We start from the raw sequence: 16,950 nt of genomic DNA on the forward strand, positions 1-16,950 counted from the left end.
ATTCGGATATTTTGGAATTCAAAAATAATCCTCCTCCACACCAACAGTGTTTTAAAAAATCTATCAGTACATGAGAACACAAAAATGACTCAAAAACTCTCCCATGATCATGTCAGCCCAGTACAGGGTGATTACACTTCATTACGGTCCTGTAACTGAAGAAGATCACTGTAAACATGCACACTGTACAAAATAGAGCACAATATGATTTTTTAACAAAGCAACAGCAACATGTTACAAACACAGCAGACACGTCAGACCTCTGTCAGTTTCAATTTTACAGATTCAAAATCCATTTTGTTGTCACAAAAAAGGCTTTAAAAAGCAAAAAAAATCCTAACACTTACTGTTGCATGGTTTGTATATATTGTGATGATTATGCTACTGTCTCTGAAACGTCCACACATTCCTGGGTTTTCTAGCTTTTCACTTGACAATTATAGATCATTCTGAAAATCATGTATAAGAGATCTTCTCATGATCTGCACTAATTACACAGCTGCAAAAGTCTCATCTTGCTTTGTTATTGTTTCTACACCTATCACACTTTCAGCTCAGGCTGACTTGTAACATACTAAAAGTTCAGTAGTACAAAGTAAAATTTATAGTCACACTGAAGAGAAGCTCTGAAAACATTTAGGATTTTTAAAAGCAGCCCTTTCAGATAAACTAAAGCTAACAGTAAAGCTAGTCAGAGCAATGCTAGACATTGAAGAGAACTCAGCTCTTTCAGCAAACTTTAATAAAATAGTACAAAGAATGGCCTGTTTGAGTGCATTAATATTTATTTTTCTTCATCAACAGTAAAAGTCAGACCTACAATCACCTCAAACCATGAAGGAGCTGCACTGACAGGAAACACAGTGACTCTGTACTGTAACCTCCCTCAGTCTGCTGGATGGACGTTTTACTGGTCCAAACACACACAGAACTCTGAGAAGGAGACCATCACCAACGTCTACACCATCAGCTCAGTTAGTCTCTCTGATGGAGGTCAGTACTGGTGCAGAGCTGGCAGAGGAAACCCAGTCTACTACACACACTACAGTGCTGCACTCTGGGTAAACGTTACTGGTGAGTGATATTTCACGGTACAGTGCTGAATGTTAACAGCATACATAGGAACAAACTATTTATTTTATGATTACATGCATTTAAAGGCATCATAAATCTGAGGGTCCTTTTATGTACTGGGGAGAGCGGAGCACAACACATTTTGTTTTTTGTGAAATAATTTTCAAGATATTTAAGTTTAATAATCTTGTTTTTATTCAAACTACATATACACCTCTGCTACACATAAACATTTTGTTTCTAACTCCTACCATTCATGTAAAATTCCACCCAAAAAGACAGGAAGTGCAATATTACAATTTCCCCCTTGGGAGAGGTTAATTGTGACAGAAGGCTTGTTGTAATACTGTCTAAAAAGTCTGATGGATCAGTACAAACAAAGTTAATTCAATATAATCATAAGTTGTAAGAAACAAATATATTTTCCAACCATAAAGGATTATACATTATTTTTCTATAAGACAAATATATTTCTATAAGCTCATTTCATAGATACACACACATCAAATTATGTATGAAACCTCACTCTGGCCCAGCCTCTCCCTGGCAGATGGCACTTGACCACGCCCCCATATCTATTTAAAACCACAATAACATCTGAAAGATACTAATAAAGTACAACAAAATCTGAAAACAGAGAAGTTTTCTCTTTTTCATTTTAAAGTATGGGTAAAAATGTGGAACAAAGAGACAAAATTTACTTCATTTGTCTTTATTTACCAACAGTGGCTTAGCTGTAACACAGATCAAGCAAAGGTACTGAAGTCAAGCAATGCTGTCTCCTCTCTTTTAGTCAAACTGGAAGATCCTAAACACATTATTCAAACACAGATAATAGATCAGTTAAGTTTCATGGTGACAAATATTTTATTTTCTCACTTAAGTTCTATTAAATTCAGTATGAGTTTTAATTGAAACCTTAAAGAACTCTCCCTCACTTTCTTCTAAATCACTTACCTCTATCAAATCTGCTGCTTCAGTCCTTTCAGTCTCCTTCAGCTTCTTTCTCTCCATCTCCTTACCTGTGTTTAGTAATATGTCATTTTGGAATCATTTAAATTTACAGGAACTCAAGGAAATAATAAGAGATCAAAGAATGTTTTTTTTTTTTTAAATTGGTAAAGCTCTTCTTCTCTTTCAATGGAGATGCCACCTCTTAATTTGCATCAACAGTTTGAGGATTTGAGGATGTAAATTTGCATGATGATCAACACTATATGACATTTTCACTGATGATCATTTACTGTAAACAACAACAAAATCTGAAAACAGAGTGAATACTGATATCACTGTTTCTAAATACTGAAGAGAAATAAAAAAACAATGAATCAAAAGAGCTGAGAATAACATTATTTCTGTCTCTGTCACTCATTCCTCTCACACTCTCACTATGAAGTATCTTCAAATAGTTGTCAGCTAGCTAGCTGATGTTAGTGTTAGCCTAGCCCCTTTTCTTTGCATCACGTAAACCCAGTTAAGTAGCTAACAAGAAACTGAGTAAAAACCAGACAGCCAGCTATACTGACCATAATTGACCACAAAATCCATACTGTAGGTGAGCATCTTCACTCTGTAACTCCTTTCACTCTGTATATTGTAGATTTTGAATAAGGTCTAATGTTTATTTTAGTGAGCTTTTAGGCAAAATCCTGCCTTCAGCTTCAGTGGTTGCTGTCTGACGTTACTTAGCACAGTGAACAAAACCGGAGACCCTCACCCAGCTCTCATATAATTGGCTTACAACTTACAAAGTCTGACATGATTGACTTACAACCTAAGAGGTCTGATGTGATTGGCCAAGCGGGGGTTCCATTTTTCACATTATGTTAGTAAATCTCTGGTAGCTCAGCACAGGCAGCACTGCATTAGAGCAGCAGCGCCTCCTCAGGTCACACCCTGCTATCACAGTATGTTGTGAATATGGAGGTGAGATGACACAGTTGTATAATGAAAAATGTGTAAGAGGAAGCTATAGTTGATTCTGAACCAGTAATGTACATACATTTGAAAAGGAGGGGCAAAATAACTTTTGGGGGGGCTAAAGCTAAAAAAAAAAACTGCCTACTGATGTTTTTGACCCTCAGAAAAATATTTGATTGGTAAGAAATCACTTGTACAGCAAGAAAACAACTCCAAACACCCTGGTGAGAAAATGAACAATTGCTTATCAAACAAAAATGCTTCTAGTGTTCTTAGAAAAATTGACTGAACACCACCGACCTCAACATCACTGACTCTGTTTAGAATTATTTGGATTGTGAGAAGCAGAAAATGAAACTTTGCAAGTATGGACGTGTTTTCTTCTGTTGAAAAATTGTTTTCTGTTTTTTTTTTTCCTGATGCTGAAAAATGAATAACATATTAAATAAATGAAAGATAGTCTGCAGAGAACTGCGCAAGATTGATAATTTAATCTTAGATCTTTGGCTCTCATTGTAATAACAGTGTTGGGAACTGTCATTTTCTTACAGACAGTACTAAAGCTGTGGTGTCCATAAAGCCTGATAAACAGGTGTTTAAAGGAGAGGCGGTCACTCTGAGATGTGACATACAGGCAGGAGGAGACACTGAGTGGACTTACAGCTGGTATAAAGATGACCGTTTGTCCTCAAACAGAAGAACACAGGAGTTCACAATCAGCTCAGAGTCTAACGGTGGTAAATACACCTGCAGAGGAGAAAGAAAACATGACTCTCAGAGCTCAGAGATCAGTGATGCTGTTACACTGACTGTGTCTGGTGAGTCTGTGGATTTGTTTTAATATTCTCATTAATTATACTGTATGTAATGATCTTATCACTGTGTATAAACTTGATTTAGTCTATTATATTCTCCATGTTCTCTCTGTCAGATGTAGCTCAGGCAGTATTGGGTGTGTCTCCACAGAGCTGGCTGACTGAAGGAGACTCAGTGACTCTAAGCTGTGAGGTTACAGGCTCCTCTACAGGCTGGACATTCAGCTGGTACAGAGCTGTTCTCTACAGACAAGGCTTACAACAAATAAGAGACGTTCATGGCAATGTTCTGTATCATGTAGAGCTCCTGTCAGACAGCAGAAGAGAAGCTGGAGGCTCCTACATTCTCAGTCCTGCTGCTCTAAATCACACAGGAGTTTATGTGTGCAGAGCAGAGAGAGGAGAACCAGCCTATCAGACACAGTACAGCACTCCACAGACACTATGGATCACTGGTGAGGAAATACAGAGATGAATTAGTTTGTTTATATATATATGTTGTATTCATCAAAACCATTCTTTTAGTGAACAGTATCTTTGTTTAGCATTAGTATTGATCAACATGCTACATGTGTATCTTGTGTGCATGTTCAGGTTCATCTCCTCCAGTCTCTCTGATCATCAGTCCCAGCAGAACTCAACACTTTAGTGCTGGCTCTCTCTCACTGAGCTGTGAGGGACAGAGTGACTCTACTGGATGGAGAGTGAGACGATACACACACAGTGGGGAGGTGTCAGATTGTTCATCAGTTACAGGATCTACATGCAACATCAGCTCCCTCTACACATCCCTCACTGGAGTTTACTGGTGTCAGTCTGAATCTGGAGGAGGAAGTGATCCTCTCAACATCACAGTGCACAGTGAGTCTCTGTTACTCTCTAACAGTGATGCTGAAATAAAGATAGAAAAGCTGAAAATTAAATTATTTCATTCATTTAGATTATATTCTAGTAAAAAAGATCTATGAAAACTCAATGAACTATTTGCATAAAGGCTTATTTGCATGATTAAATGCTTCTTCTCTATGATGAAAAAACCTGTTGAAATGATTCTGTATAGAACCAAATCTAGTAACTTTTTAGGCTCACTATAGAACAATTTTTGTTAAGATTTTGTTTCCCCTCTTGATTAGTCTTAGTGTTCTTGGTGAAATTGATCTTGGTGATATAGATATTTATTTATCTGTTGTTTGCATTTTGGTGAATTATAGTTAAAACTGTATATATTTCTTTAAATTGAAATCTTGTTTTTATGTAAGCTACTGAATGTTTTGCTCACTGCTGAGTAATTTACCACAGCTAGACTTAAGATCAGAAATTTAGAAATGTATCAAAAGCACCCATTCAGAATTTCTGTGATATGATAGAGCTCAGACAGTAAAAACAAACAAACAAATAAATAAACAAACAAAAAAATTAAAAGATCAAAAATCTAAATTTAAATAGAACAGATTCATCATTAATATCTTTATCATTGTTACATAGCAAAACTATTATAATGGAAACATGGATTCATTCCCAATGAACTAAACACAATGTCACTGGTAAATTTTAAACAGCTGTGATGATGTCCATTCATAGACGTCACAATCCACGCAGGAAAAGTCTGTATTCATTCCCTCTTCACCACACTGTCTCTAATATTTACTAAAGATTGATAAATACTGATGGAGGTCTCTGCATTCAGATCATTACTGAGTTCTCCACACTTTCTGTTCTCTCTATTGTCTCACGCTCTCCTACAGATGGTGATGTGATTCTGGACAGTCCTGTCCATCCTGTGACTGAGGGAGATTCTCTGACTCTCCGCTGTTTATTTCGCTCCACAAAGTCCTCAAACCTCACAGCTGATTTCTATAAAGATGGATCACTGCTCCAGACCCAGACTACAGGAGAGATGATCATCCGTACTGTCTCAAAGTCAGATGAAGGTCTCTACCACTGTAAACACCCAGAGAAAGGAGAGTCACCAAAGAGCTGGCTCTCAGTCAGAGGTCTGCTGCTTTCAACAGAAAATATCTAATAATTATAATTTATATTTTAATAAGAATGCTCTCATCAGCCATTTCTATTCTACAGTGATTTTGTTGTGTGTATCAGGTGTGTCCAGTTCAGGAGCTCCAGTCTCAGTGCTCAGTCTGCTCAGTAGTTTAATGGCAGTGTCTCCATATTTGCTGGTGTCCATCGTGCTGGGGATCAAATGTTACAGAGCTCAAGGTAAGAACTCAGTCTTTCTGTGTGTTTATTCAAAGAGTCAGTACTGTTTTTTACTAGTATATAAAATCTGATGAGAGACTGATGTGAAATGTTCATCATTGTGTTTTTTACAGCTGGACCTCATGAGGAGAACAGAACATAAGCAGTGATGGAAGCTGGAGCATCTTGCTGAGTGAATATCAGGATTTTACATTATATATATGATTTTGCTTTAACACCCAATTAGAGATTGCTCAATATGACAGGTCAGAAAAAGAGATTTTAAATAACAGCTCAACATCTATGCTGTTCATCTATGCTGTGTGTCAGTAAGTGCAGTTCTAGTAGTCTTTTAGTCTGTCTGACAGAACAGATCTACTTCTAAAAGGAAAAGGAACCAAAATCCCCCTGAAGCAGCTCACTGAGCAGAGTGGATACATTACATGTGCTGCATTGTATGTGACAGTGTTTATCTGTAGTGTCTCTGTCTAACTAATACATGAATAAATATTCAGTGGACAGCATGGAGAGCAATGCAGTTTGTTGCACTCTGAGTTGAGCTGATATGGATGCCTGGCATTAATCTATGGTATATTGAGCTGAACCAGCTATGAATATTTTTTTATTTTTAACACTTTTCTTTATATTAACAATAACTGTTTTATCTAAAGGCCTTTTGTGATGTCACGTATTATAAACTACAATCACTGTGGCTTAAAATGATTAAGGCTCTGAACAGAAATGAAAAGAAATTTCAACGTAATGAATGAGTACTGGAGTATTCAGATTATTCAGGCCAGAACTATGATACATATTTATCTTATACACTTTATAGCTACATTTCTTTGTCACTTTTTTTAATGAATTGTTTCCTCTTTATTCTTTGTTTCCTTGATATTCTTGCTTAAGAATCTTCACACATTTTTAAAACTGTACTGATATTTTTTAATCAAAAATGTATGTATTCACAAGCATAAACAAAGATATGATTAAAAATTAAATGAATAATATTTGTACTTCATTGCAAAGCTGTTGTTGGCAGTTACATCATTAGCAGTTGTTGGCAATTCTAGCACTCTGGTTATATTTCATCACATTCCTCTTGGCAAACCATCTTCAATTCCTCAAGGTTATGAGGGTCCCTCTGATGGACTCAAAATCCTCTTTAAATTTTTTTAAGTCAGGAGACTGGACAGGTCATGCACACACCTTTCCTTTTTTCTTCACTGGCTGTTTGGGGTTGTTGTGTTGTTAAAACGTTCATCTTCTCTTCAGATTTAGTTTCTTGGCTGATGAGATTATCTCCTCTAATATGTCGCTGTACATCACCCCGTTCATGTTTCCTATGATGAAGTGCCTCTATAATGATGTTCTCACCTCCATACTTCCCTGCGGGTGTGATGTTCTTGGGATCATATGTGCAACCCCTCTTTCTCTAAAAATGAAGAGCTAAATTATTATCAAAGAGCTCTATTATTGTTGTGTCTGACCAGAGTACATTGTTCAAAAGAGTCCTGATTTATCTTGTCCTTGTGTGCAAATTTTAGATGTGCATCTCTGTGCTTCTTTTTTAGCAGAGGAGTTTTGCACAGGGTGTAAGAACAGAGTGACTGCTAGCTTCTCTCTTACCCTGCTTATAATTAGTCTGAGAGGTCATTGTGAAATTTCGTGTGGTGCACCTGTCCGGGGACCATTCTTCCATCATACAAGTCTTCAGCAGCTCAACTGGCTGGTTATCGTATTTTGTGCTTCACAAGCGCCACAAGATTTCAGTAGGACAGGTCTGGATGGCAGGCAGGCCAGTCTAGCACCTGCATGCTCTGATTACCCAGCCATAAACATGGACATTCCTGATAAAAATGTTGCCTAATAGGCAGCAAAAGTTTCTCCAAAGTTCTTCACAGATGTGCAAGTTACCCATGGGCACTAAAACACTCCCATAAAGACAAACCCTGGCTTTTGAACTTTACACTGGTAACAATTTTGATGGTCCTTTACTTTTTTGGCCTGGAGAACACAGCCTCCATTATTTCCATGGACGTGGTCCACCTTAAATGATGCAGTACACTGGCGCTAGAATGTAACTGCAGCGTTATTTAAGTTGGAGCAGAAATTTGAATCATAACCTCACACACAAGGAGCAAATCTCAGCTTCATCCTCTTTTCCACAACGTTCTGTGAACAACATTGTTCTTTGTTTTTATAACGTTTCTAATCATTTATTATGATTACAACTGTATTGTCTTAGTTTAATGTTGTTTCAATGTATTATGGTCGTTCTCTTCATAACAAGCATAAAAAAATCGCTAATAGCATGCTAATGTTTCGGTAGCTAGCCAGCTAACTTTCCCATTCCACCTTAAATAGTCCAGCAGTGTTGACACCTGAAGCAGCAGAATGTAACTGCTGCACCATTTAATGGTGAATATCTGATTTCAGCTTCGTATCATCAAAGAATTAGCGGTGGGCGATGATTAATAATTGTCTTATACCCCTCTTTGAAGGCATATGATGCCCTAAATGTAACTAAAGCCCAGCAGTGAGGAGCTGAACTTTACCCTCCTCTGCTATCACTGCAGACTGGTATGGTCGCCTAAAGAGCAGCGCTAGTATCTGTTAATGAAGCAATGTTGTTTTTTTGTTTTTTTTTTGTTATTTTAAGGGGGTTGTCCCATTTCGTAAGGCAAGATTTTAACCACTACCCTCTGTAACTTAGTACCAAGGGGTTAGGGTGACAATTGAAAACAAGTGGTAGGGGTAAAAAGAAGAAATGGGATTGGGCCTTGGAGTCACTGGCCAAGAGTCGACTCCAACTCCTAGACAGGTCGATTATTTTGGAATCAACTTCTCATCACCAGTACCAGCTAGGTGAGTCATCTCACAGAAAATACGTTCATATAAACATAACTTCATTGCAACACCTGATACACATTGCACATCAGTGATATCAAAAGACGTGACGTAAAATAAATGTGAAAACTCATCAGAGACACATTTTAACATGTAAGGAAAACATAAAAAAGTCAAAGGTACACGGCAATGTAGTGAACGCATTATTAGGACTACACTGGTGGCTGAAGGACTACAGCAGGACTACAGTTTGGCTCAGACAGGAACATGCAGAGCCAGTATGCATTTTAGAAGTATTGTAATTTTACCCCTTTTGTGTACACGTCGCATTTTTCATGACACATCATTGTAACAGTAGAACCTCTTCTCTGCGTTAAAGGCAGTAAGGCGTCCCTGGTGTGACTGGGTCCAGTTTCTATATAGTCTACTATCAACGGTCTCTATGACACTTTGTACCCCAGGTAGGATAACATTAGCTAGATACTTTTAGATTACAACAACATTTAGCTGTCATGATTTGCATTACTGGCTTAAATTAACACTCTGTGGTTGATAGTTTCACGATTCGATATGTTTTAGTAACACATTATATTATCTCTGTTCATTGTTAAACTGGTTAGCTAACCTAATCTAGCTAAGCTATAAGTTCAGTAGACTGATTTACGTTAGCTATCAAAATGCTGATTATCTAGCTAGCTTAGCTGATTTCAAGTTAGCCAACGTTAAACGGCAACCACCCTTTGAACTACTCCAGTCGAAATGTAACAGTTTAGTTGGGTAGTTGGGTTAGTCTGTTGAAAATCCTCATTTTTGCCATATTACTGGCCTCTTAACTGTTCTTAAATCTGTAGTTCAAACAACCTGTCTACCGATCTTACAAGTCAAACCTGTACTTCTTGAGGTTTGATCTGTTGCCATTCAACAGTCTATAACTGGGCTATTAATTAAATGAAAATGAAAACTTGGCCTAGTAATGCTACATAAACCATGTAACCTATTTCTTACCGTTTATCTTTGAAAGTGGTTTAACATTGACATTTTGGTATACAATGACAATGTAGTAATGTCTGTCACCAAGTTTTGTGTGATTTAGTATTTTGAGCAAGAATCTGCCAATTATGATCCTGGCTGATTCATATTGTTCATCTCTAGTAATTGCTGGTAATTACTATTTAATGTTCACTCCAAGTCTTTCAAGGAGCCTCTCGCTGCAACCTGTAGGAAGGTGACTTGGACATCCAACCTGGCCCACATCCATCCCAGCCCTCTCCTTACATCTCTCATAACTTCAATACGTCAACACTCCCATGAAACTGAAGCAGACGTTTACCAAAGAAGTTTATATCCCAGCATTATTACAAAACTATTTGTGATATTGTTGTCAGGGTTTTTGCTAGTTACATGAATGTCCCTCAATAAATACACAAAGATCCCACTGTGGCACACAGTATATGGTTGTTTTGCTGCTAGTCAAACGTTTCTAACTAGCTAGTTAGCTAACTGTCTAGCCAAGTAACTGACTACCTAAATATAACTAGGTAAAAAGAAACGGATGGCTGATAATAGCCTCCATGAATGCAACAAAACTTAAAACTTGATAACTTAAAGAATTAGTGCAACATCAAATATTGTGCATGCTCAAACGACGGCTGACCATGCTTTGTGTGAGTTTCCAACTTCATGGAAGCAAGTTATTAGTTAGCTAATTATGTAGCTAGTTACCTAGATATTGATTGATTGATTGATTGATTGATTGATAGACAGACAATGACTAATTTACTTTAGTTTACTTGGTGTTGCTGTCTTATAGGTTACTTCATCTGCAAATGCAACTATCAGTGCAGATCCATGGTGCACTTTCATTGTGTTTACTGCATTCAAACAATAAGAACATTCAGACCACTTTAAACATCATGTATCCCAGTGCAGCAGTGAAACAAAGACTACCACAACAGAAGTCACCTCAGTCACCTCCTGCAGCTACTCCTGCTCCTCCTCCTGCAGCTACTCCTGCTCTCCCTGCCCCAGTTGACATCCCCCAAGTTCTTCAGATCTTGGCTCCTCTGCACCCCCCCAAACACAACAGAAGAAAGCCATAGTGAGGTGTTGTCACTGTGACGTAGTCCTTAACAGAGAGAACTTTTGGCTGCGCCTCCACAGACAACATGTCCCCATCCAAAATGGACATTACAGGACAGAACCACCTCAACGCTCAGTGTGTTGATTACACAAATAGTGTTTGAAGTTGCAAAATCTTTCACCGCACCCAGCACACCAATACATGTCATTAAAGAGACATGGGGTCCTGATCATAAAAGATGTGAGCTGGACATCTACAGAAATAATGCAGAGTTTGCAGAGAGATCAAACATCCATCCATTTCAGTGCCAGCACATTCAGTCCCTCACTTACTGCCCACCATCCAAAACAGACACCACATCACTTACAGAGGATGTCTTAGAGGTCATGGTGCAAAAGAAGTGGTTTGGGAAGGACAAAAAGAACAGATGTTTGGCACGTCAGAGAGAGGCAAACGATGCAGGAGCCCCTCTGTCCTGTCTGGTGACTGTGTGTGGACCCCCCTACAAAAAGTACATTTCCGTATATGAATCAAGTGTTTCCTATTACAGCAGAATGTTGCCAAAAGACACTTCAGAAAAAAACAGAACTGTGAAGGAGGCCATCACAGAACATTTTCCGACTGAACCAGTGCTTATTACATCAAAAGCCAAAATCCTGACAATCGCTGATGTTATACAAGGCATCTTCTCATTTTCTTTAAATTTATCATTATTTGAAATTTCAACATGTACTTGTAACCATGACTTATACTATTAATAGCCTAACCTCTTTTCCAGCAATTCACATTTATATTCTTATTAAGAAGACACCATACACTGGTTTCAGTATTGTACAATGTAAAGACACATCATACTGCAGCAGTGACAGATAAATGTAGAACCTCTTTACACTCAGATGTTTTCATTAGGAATTTCAATGCACAGGTGCTACAGGTGTGGCATGGTATATCGATACCAGGAGTGGTCTGATGGTGTCCACAATTTTGATGACCACATACATGCGCCATTTCCTACACAACACCCTACAGGTAGGAACCATGTTCTGTTGTATTCATATAAAACAATTATAAACAATTTACATTTACATGTACAGAATTTACCAGATGCTCTGATCCAGAGTGACTTGCAAAAAGTACTTTGGTGTCAACCCAGACAAAGTATCTTTGCTAGTTACAAACAGGTTAGAGAGAAAGCTCGAAGCTCGAAGAAACAAAAGCCATGTTGATATCCTAGAGAAAAAGGAACAGAATTAAACACAGTGCAGTACAATATGTTTCAAAACATTTCAGTAAGTACTAAACTCAGTGCTCACTTAGTGCTGTATAAAGAGATGTGTCTTCAGTCTGCGTTTGAAGACCGCGAGAGAGTCTGCTGTTCAGACAGCCAGTGGGAGTTTGTTTGACCACCTGCAGAGAATTTATCAAATGAATATATGGTAAAGCCTTCAAATCTCAATCATCAATTTGTCGTCAGGCTGTGGGAAATGCCTTTGAAGTGTTGGAGAAGACTTCTGGTAAAACCTGTCCTTCCAAGTAAAGGGTTCTCCAGACTTGCTTAAGCACTGTCAGACCACAGTTACACATACGCATGTGTAATATCATCCAGTATCTGTTGTAATGGACCTTCATAGGAAGGGTGTTTTTAGTATGCCTAGTAAGTCAACGTATTTACTTGTTTTCCTACTTTGCTTTTATTTTAATATTATTTTCTGTCGTAATTTGAAGGCAGTACCTCAAACCCATTTGTGGTACCATAATTGGGATCCGTGGATTGGTCCTCACACAAGAGGTGTGGATCTCATACTCAACACTGAGCACAAAAAACCTCACAGAGGCTGACTGACGAACTTCTTAAGCTCATAGTATTTAACTTGTTAAATCAGTTTCTGTCATAAATGTGTATTGTTGAATGTTACTAAACAAACTACGCTATGTTCATTACAGATGGAAGTTGTGCGTTCTCTGTGCAAACAATGTGGGAAAGACCCCAAGGGCTCACGGATGGACCTGGTAGGAAGACAACAAGAAATGAAGAACAGAGCGAGCTGTGACAGGTGACAGGTTTTCACAGATCTGGGGAGCTTCTGGTAAGTTGTGTTCTATTACAGAGAGACAATTTATGCAAACAATTGCAGTTCTTTGAGAAGTGGTTTATGTTAATGTGGTAACAGAAAGATGAACTGCAGTGCTGGAAGCTTGAAGTCTCTAACTGGTGGCGAAGGTGTGAACACCTTCATCAAAAACAAACAAAATCATGTGTAATTTGTCCACATTAGTGAGGAGTTTCAGATTCAGTTATTCTAGTTTCATGGAATTTAAATAGACTCATATGGTTCATGATCTGCGCATGCACAGAGAACCACTTAGTGTAGATGTTACCATGACAATGAGCATCACGTGAGTCCAGTCAGAGTGAGGAAGACGTCGTGTCTGGAGACACATAAGCTGGACGTCCGTCCCACCGCCGTCTTTTAAAGATCAGAGCATAAACTCCGTCTCCTCCACAGACCAGTTTCTGCTTCGCCATGTTGAACATTATAAACTTTCACTATGAAAAACATTCATATAAAAATGAATTATGACTGTTTTTGCTCAATAAAACTGCACAAAAGCTCTAAGTGGAGCTCAGAGAGGAAAATAAAATACAGACAAATGTAGGATATGGGCTCTTTAAGACGAGGCAGACTCGCTAGTCTGGGTGAGATAGAGCGAGATCAGCTGACGCCAAGAACTGAAGTTAATTTAACGTTAATAAAACAATAAAAATGATGAGCTGAATCTTCATTTTATCTGTGAAAACATTCCCTTTTCACTGATCTGTACAGTGAGGCCCAAAACCCCACTGAGAAGCTCACTGAGAATCTGAGATTTCTTCATGAAGCCTTCTGAATGAAGAAGAGATGTTAAAGGTTCTGCTCTGGTTCTAGATCACTATTTAAACTGGAGCAGATCTGAGACGCTGACCATGTTAAGCTCTTAGTACTAAAAGCTCAGGTTTGTTTTTAGTCTTGTCTCTTTCAGTGAAGCTCCTGTTCAGGTGGATCTTATCTGCTCAGCAGAGGCTTTTAGACAGACTTGTGGACTTCATGCAGCTTGAGTGCACACTGTCATTAAAGGGACAGGGACACCCCACCAAATACTGAGAAATTCATGTTAAAATTTCAAAGATTCTACTGTTGCTGATTTGTAATGAAAAAGGTACATTACATTAGTAATGAATGCCAAACAGAAGCCTTTTTTCTAGTGCTGTCAGACTTTTGGACCCCACTGTACTGATATTTAAATGTAGCTTCTTTTTGACTTTCACTAAAGTATATATTTTGGCTCCACATTTCGTTTTAATCAGTAAAAGTTTGACGCAAAATCTCCATCCAGAGATTTCATCTCCTCCTTCACTGAAGTAGAGCTTCTCTGTCCTTTTTCCTCCTCTGCTTAAAGTAAATTCAAACATTTACTGCAGTTTACTGCAGGAAACTCCACCCGTACTACAGATTACTGTAAAACAGCTCTACAGGAGCGTCACACAGAGGAGGATATAGATTATTACAGCAGGATTATACACAACTATAGAGTTTATTACAGTGTCACTCTAGATTTGTACTGTAAGGGTAATGAAAGAGTTACAGCACTTAATCTTAAAGCTGTCAATCAGCAGAAACTCTTTCTGACTCTTTCTGATTATGTGATAAATATTTGGGGGATCTGAGTAATTAAACAGCAGCTTCACTATAATTCACCTGTGAACATGAAGCAGATTTAATACAGCAATATTTTACCTGAAGTATACAGGGAACAATAAAAGTACATTTTTATTTCATGTATTTTACGGAAATTCACCCAAAATATAAAACATTTTTCATTGAAGTGTTGGAGTGTTGCGTATTTTTCACTGTATATTCCGACAGGCGTCATCCGTCATAAAGGCTACTTTAGCTAACTTTGATGAAAATTGGCAAACGTAACCTTTATAGCGAATGACGCCTATTGGAATAAGTATAAACATTTATGTAGGGTTTATGTATGTCAGTTGTCATGACAAGCTTATGTAGGTGTCATATAGCCTTATGAACAGCACCTTACAGTAAAGTGTTACTGTATTTCCTAACATACTCTTATGAAACACGACACACTTAAAATTATTTTTAAATGCCATCAACCTACATGTGGATTTTTAGTATGTTTTCTAAAGAAATGACTTTTAAAGTTCGCTTAATTACATTTTGTAGCATTTTCATTGCAATATATTTCAAATTAAATGCCAATCATTTTGATATTGATACACCTAAGAGTTCACATTTAAAATATGTTTAATTTTTAATGTTTGTAATTTGTATTTTAATATATTTAGTGCATGTAAGTCCTAGTTTAAAACAGAAAAGCACTTGTAGGCAAAGAAGATGAATTTCAACATTAGTTAAACATAATTAAAGTGGGTATAAGTTGTATTTAGTCATTTCTAATATATTTTAAACTCAAAGTTTATACATTAACTGTTTTTGAAAGTATACTTGAATACATATTTTAAGTGTTTAATGTACTTAAGTATATTTATGTGATTTCAAATGCATTTAAGTATATTTTGGTTGCAGTTTAATTCAGTAAGCAGGACTGACGTGTTTCAGTAAATCGAGCAGAATATTTAAAATATATTTCACATGTAATAACAGCTCATAAGATGTTCAAAAAAAGCACTACAAAACAAAACTAAATGCATTTAATATATTTAATTACAGCTAAATTCCGACTTAAACACGTGCATTATCATAAGATGGACAAAAACAATACATTCAGTCTGAACTAAAGAATCTTTGAATTTTCTACTTTTCATATTAAATACACTTTTGAAAAGTTCACTTGAATGTATTTCTCTTCCTCAAGGGTCACTACAGTTTCTCCACTAGACTGTAGTCTGTCCCTCATTGGTCAGTGAGCATAATAGACTGTAGAATGTTGTTTGAAGTTGCTCTCTGATGTCATGATGGACTAAAGGCTACACGGTGTGAAGTCATAAAGGTGATGCAGATAAGTTCCGTCACACTGCCGTTTCACAACATTCTGTGTGGAGCCCCGAAGAGAACAGCTGCTAAAATGAGCTGCCTCTGGTTCTGGTGCTGCCGAGTCCATGAGGATGACGCAGACACAGAGCGTGAGAGAAAGGAGGAGCAGAATGAGAAGAGAAAGAGAGGAAAGAAGGAGAGGAGCAGGAGGAAATGGAAGATTCAGTGGAAGAAAAGAGAGGAAGACCAACATGGACAAAGAAGAAGAAGAAGAAAGCCAAACAAACCAGCAGCCAGCAAAGGTGGAGGAAGAGGCCAATGTTCTGGACCTGCCAGTAGGCCTCGTGTCCGGCAGTCTTAAAAGTGTCTCAGCTGAGACGCTGGAGAACACGGCACCTCCACTACAGGAGAACCTCACTGGAGGGATGGAGGAAACCATAAACCATCTGATGAAAACGCTGCTGGATGAGGTTGAGGCAAACATGGAGCAGCTCCTGAGTGAGTTAATGAGGAAAAATTCATTATAGACACTGAATAATAGTAGAGATCACCAAATATTCATAGTAGATACTGAATAATTCATAGCAGATACTAAAAAATATCATAATAGATGGTGAATAAATCACAGGGGATGTTGAACAATTCAGTAACACTTTATTTGAAGGCTTCCTACATAAGGGCTTCATAACGCATTCATAAGCACTGAATAATGTGTTTATGAAGCACTACTTGAACATTTATTAAGAGCTTATGCCAGTACTCGCAACATGACATAAGATGTTTTATGAAATAAATGACATTGTACTGACATAATATGAATAAGCATTGAACATATTTACAGCACTAAACATATTTAAAACACTATACATAACTATTTATGTCAGCATTCTCAAGATGACATTGTATTGATATCAGGTGAAATATGCCTAGAAACCACTCCTCTTCCTTCCACAGTATGAATAAGATGACTGATGTAATTTTATCTCACATCAGAAGGTAGATTATGACCATTTATTTC

The 16,950-nt window shown here is 37.6% G+C and overlaps 1 protein-coding gene across 1 annotated transcript in view; it reads left to right on the forward strand.

Moving 5' to 3' along the window:
• The window catches only part of LOC118814059 (sialoadhesin-like), a 31,608-nt gene extending 25,440 nt beyond the window's left edge, over positions 1-6,168 (forward strand). Inside the window, exons 3-9 of the mRNA XM_036579724.1 lie at positions 805-1,074; positions 3,546-3,812; positions 3,926-4,264; positions 4,404-4,670; positions 5,555-5,803; positions 5,910-6,026; positions 6,140-6,168. Of these exons, the coding sequence (XP_036435617.1) occupies positions 805-1,074; positions 3,546-3,812; positions 3,926-4,264; positions 4,404-4,670; positions 5,555-5,803; positions 5,910-6,026; positions 6,140-6,168 (1,538 nt within the window). The remainder of the gene's footprint in view (positions 1-804; positions 1,075-3,545; positions 3,813-3,925; positions 4,265-4,403; positions 4,671-5,554; positions 5,804-5,909; positions 6,027-6,139) is intronic.
• Positions 6,169-16,950: the final 10,782 nt, after the last annotated feature.

This window comes from Colossoma macropomum, unplaced genomic scaffold (genome assembly GCF_904425465.1).
Source record: "Colossoma macropomum unplaced genomic scaffold, Colossoma_macropomum, whole genome shotgun sequence".
NCBI lineage: Eukaryota > Metazoa > Chordata > Actinopteri > Characiformes > Serrasalmidae > Colossoma > Colossoma macropomum.